Here is a 3,624-nt window from a genome sequence, read left to right as displayed (position 1 = left end):
CTGTTGCATGTCCACGGCGTGCGGGAGGGAGAGCGTGTAGCAAAAGCTTCTCCTAGTCCTGCAAGCCACCACGCTCATGGGAGAGGGGGAGGGCATTGTACGAGTTGACGCGACACATCAAAGCAGTGCACTCGATATATTTCAATAATTTGTGTTTACCGATGCATTATTACAACGCGTGCATGCATGCCGTGACTTTCCTTTTGATACTTGCATGTGTGAATATGTGATGGTAAAACTTTCTAATGCCTCGGCCCTAAAGAAAGAGATGGTGGTGCATGAGGAGGGCGAGATCATGCTGACGGAACAGGACCCGATGATGGAGGTCTCTATGGACCTCACCTTGCTCCACTGCCCCTTGTGCCTCCGCCCCTTGAAGCCTCTAGTGTACGAGGTTCGAATACACCTCGTCTGTTCTGCTGATTGAGCAAGGTGCAGGTTTCTTGATTGATGTGTTATTCGATTGATTTGTGCAGTGCAAGGGAGGGCACCTAGCCTGTGCGGACTGCCACGGCGAGCGCAGCGGGAACCAGCGGCAGTGCCAGAAGTGCGAGTGCGGCGGCGGCTTTGACGTGTGCAACAAGGCAATGGACGCCGTCCTCTCCTCGGTGAGGGTGGTGTGCCCACATAAAGGTTGTGGGCTCTACGTCGCTTACTACAAGCTCGCTGATCACCAGAGCGTGTGTCCACTCGTGCTTTGTGAATGCTCGGTGCCTATCTGCAGCTACGAAGGCCCGCTGCCGGCGCTCCCCCACCACATCAACACTGTGCATCCCATGCCCGTGCACTTGATCCAGTACGACAAGGTGCTCCAGCTGCAAGTGCCGGTGTCGGAGCCGTGGCGCTTGCTGTTCGCGGAGGAGGACGACCGCGCGTTTTTCGTGGTCGGCGGCGTGCTCGACATCGGCGCGCCTATCATCGTGTTGGTCATCTGCATCAGAGCGGGGGCGTCGCCACCGCCACACTACGTGACCAAGGTGTGGGCGAACGGCCCGCCGAGGGAGCCCATAGGCAGGACCGACGCCGTCAAGGTGGAAATCGAGGTGACAAGCAGCAAGGAGCCCGGCGCCGTCACCGTGCAGGAGCTGACCTTCTTCATAGTGTCGCCCAAGCTGTTGGCCGGGGCTGAGTTGTCGAGGACAGTGTCCGTCCACATTCAGATTGACAAGGTCACCTCCTAAATGATTCTATAGTGCCTTCTATTTATCTTAGTAAATAGTAATATGCTAATATAGGGTTTAGCTTGGTCTACTTTAGCTTAAGAGATGGTGGATTTTGGTGGCGATGCTGCAATTACTTCGACATCAGATCAGCAGTTAAAGTAATTTCCAACAGTTGAAGGGATATTTTGTGTCTATTGGATATAAAGGTCCTTTGCGTAAGGAGTATAAGCTGCTTTGTTGTTGCAATGATAGGCCCGTTATGTTTTGGAGTTTGTTGACATAAACAGTATGGGACTTATGTTTTTGCTAGTGCACATAGAGTAACAGGTCCCTGAAGTATCGAGGAGTTTGATGCAAACGACGAAGATAATCTCCCTACATGGCTGCAAAGGTTATCACCGAAGATAAGACTAACAAGAGTGACCCCTAAAAATGGCTGAAGTCTAAGCAATTGGTTCGGCGCATGTTCGAAGCAAATGACTGCGCTCGAGGAAGAATGAAGACGTAGCATTTATTTCGTTGTTCTTCTTCTTTCATTGAGTCAAAGGACCATCGTACTGTTAAGAGGCATGTAGCGTTCAAAGCTTTGATTCTCTGATGCTAAACCCAAATCCTATGAAAGCTGTGAGAGAAATCTCTTTTTGCTCCGAGCTAATACTTGCCAGCAAGAGATTGAGATATTCTTCACTGCGAGAGATTTGACTTGGACCGAGGAGTTAGCATTACTTGTTCCTCAAGTAATATTATCGTTGCTCCAAAAGTCCAACCGTTGTGAACGTGTCGGTTGGCCATTGCTTGGACCTCATGTCCAAAATGGTCATTTCCCATCTGGGAAAGCGCGACTATAAATAGCCACCCCGCGCCGGCTTTGTCCGGTGGCTGCTCCGTTTTGATTCCTGAGAAGATTGTTGAGCAACCCACTCTATCAGCGATTTGAGTTTACAATCCACCGAGAGAAAAACCCTACAACCGAAGAATTAGATAGTGGTTCAGCATCACTGGAATCTAAGTTTAGTACGCTCCGCCTATTACTCTTGAGAGCTGCAAACTCTCTAGACGGTTAGGTGTCAATTTCTTCAGAGACTAAGAGTGATTGTGGTTCTTGAAGAAGTTTGTAAAGGTTCGGAGATCGACTTCAAGTATCTACCACGAGTGATCGGCATCGGTTGATGAATTGATTGTCGAGGAGAATAGGGTGAAGAGAGTTTATCTTCCGTGTTAAGTCACAGGCCCTCCAGCCAGACGTAGTCCTTGTGCAGAAGGATGAACTGGTCAAACAAACACCTTGTCGCCATCGAGCACATTCGGTTACCTCTGTCACTTATGTTTACCTTTGATGCATTTCACTTGTGTGATTTACTTTGATGCATGCTTTAGTTTCTCTTTAGTAATCTGTTGTAGTTCTTCATAGTCTGTTTATCGCTTATTCCGCTGCTGGATTCTTGGAGATTTAAGTTTTCCGAAGAAAATTTAAACTCCCATTCACCCCCCATCTTGTAGACATACTTTGTTCCTACAATAGATATCAGAGCGAGGTACTCCTTGACTCTGCTCATTTTAGTATATCGACTTTGGAGTTTAAGTATGTCTTCAATTAACTACAAGTCGCATCTCAAGATTCCCAAATTCGATGGGACAGACTATCCCTTCTGGAAGGAGAAGATGAAGATCCGTCTTCGAGAAACATATGATGATATGTGGAACGTGGTACACATCGGATTCATAGTTGTTATTCCTCAAGCTCCTACCGATGAAGAAAAGAAGCTCATTCAACTAGATGCTCAAGCCAAAGATGAAATTGGTGGCCATCTCTCTCGAGCTCAATTCCTTCGGTATCGCTAGTGTGAGACTGCAAAGGAGTTGTGGATGTCCTCGAAAAGATCAATGAAGGAGTTTCAACTCAGAAAGAAGCTCGGATTGATACTCTTCGGGCGAAGTTCAATCGCTTCAGGTGCATTGGAATGAAAGTTGTCAGCAAACCTTTGATCGCCTCAGTGACATAACAAATGAACTTCAAGGACTCGACGCCAAAGACATCACCGACCATGAAGTTGTGAAGAACTGGTTCGATCACTTGACAGTTCATTTGACACGCTTGTTCTGATGATTCGAGAGCGTCCGGATTTCTAAAGCCTCAACTCTACTAATGTCATGGAAAGATTCAACACTGAAAGGATCGATATGGTTGACTAGAGGGGGTGAATAGGCAACTAACAATTTTTAGCTTTTCTTTACCAAATTAAACTTAGCATCAAAATAGGTTGTCTAGATGTGCAATTAGGTGAGCAACCTATATGAAACAACAACAACAAGCACACAAGCAAGCAAGGGATGCAACACAATAAAAGCTTCCACAAGTAAAGGTAAGAGATAACCAAGAGTGGAGCCGGTGGAGACGTGGATGTGTTACCGAAGTTCCTTCCCTTTGAGAGGAAGTACGTCTCCGTTGGAGTAGTGTGGA

At 47.2% G+C, this 3,624-nt stretch overlaps 1 protein-coding gene across 1 annotated transcript; it reads left to right on the top strand.

The window, feature by feature from the left end:
• The first annotated feature begins 229 nt into the window (after window positions 1-229).
• On the top strand, window positions 230-1,181 carry LOC109757268 (E3 ubiquitin-protein ligase SINA-like 10). The gene is made up of 3 exons (XM_073497687.1): window positions 230-394; window positions 477-796; window positions 941-1,181. Exons 1-3 carry the CDS (start codon window positions 230-232, stop codon window positions 1,179-1,181), a joined length of 726 nt encoding a protein of 241 aa, XP_073353788.1.
• Window positions 1,182-3,624: the final 2,443 nt, after the last annotated feature.

This window comes from Aegilops tauschii, chromosome 4, assembly GCF_002575655.3.
Source record: "Aegilops tauschii subsp. strangulata cultivar AL8/78 chromosome 4, Aet v6.0, whole genome shotgun sequence".
Lineage (NCBI taxonomy): Eukaryota > Viridiplantae > Streptophyta > Magnoliopsida > Poales > Poaceae > Aegilops > Aegilops tauschii.
This window is presented reverse-complemented; position numbering and strand designations above follow the sequence as displayed.

Bases quoted from the DNA above. Each gene is read 5' to 3' on its own strand.
- LOC109757268 (XM_073497687.1), top strand. From the start codon at position 230: ATGGTAAAACTTTCTAATGCCTCGGCCCTAAAGAAAGAGATGGTGGTG. The intron at 395-476 runs GTTCGAATACAC...TGATTTGTGCAG, and splicing joins TGAAGCCTCTAGTGTACGAG to TGCAAGGGAGGGCACCTAGC. The intron at 797-940 runs GTACGACAAGGT...CATCTGCATCAG, and splicing joins ATGCCCGTGCACTTGATCCA to AGCGGGGGCGTCGCCACCGC.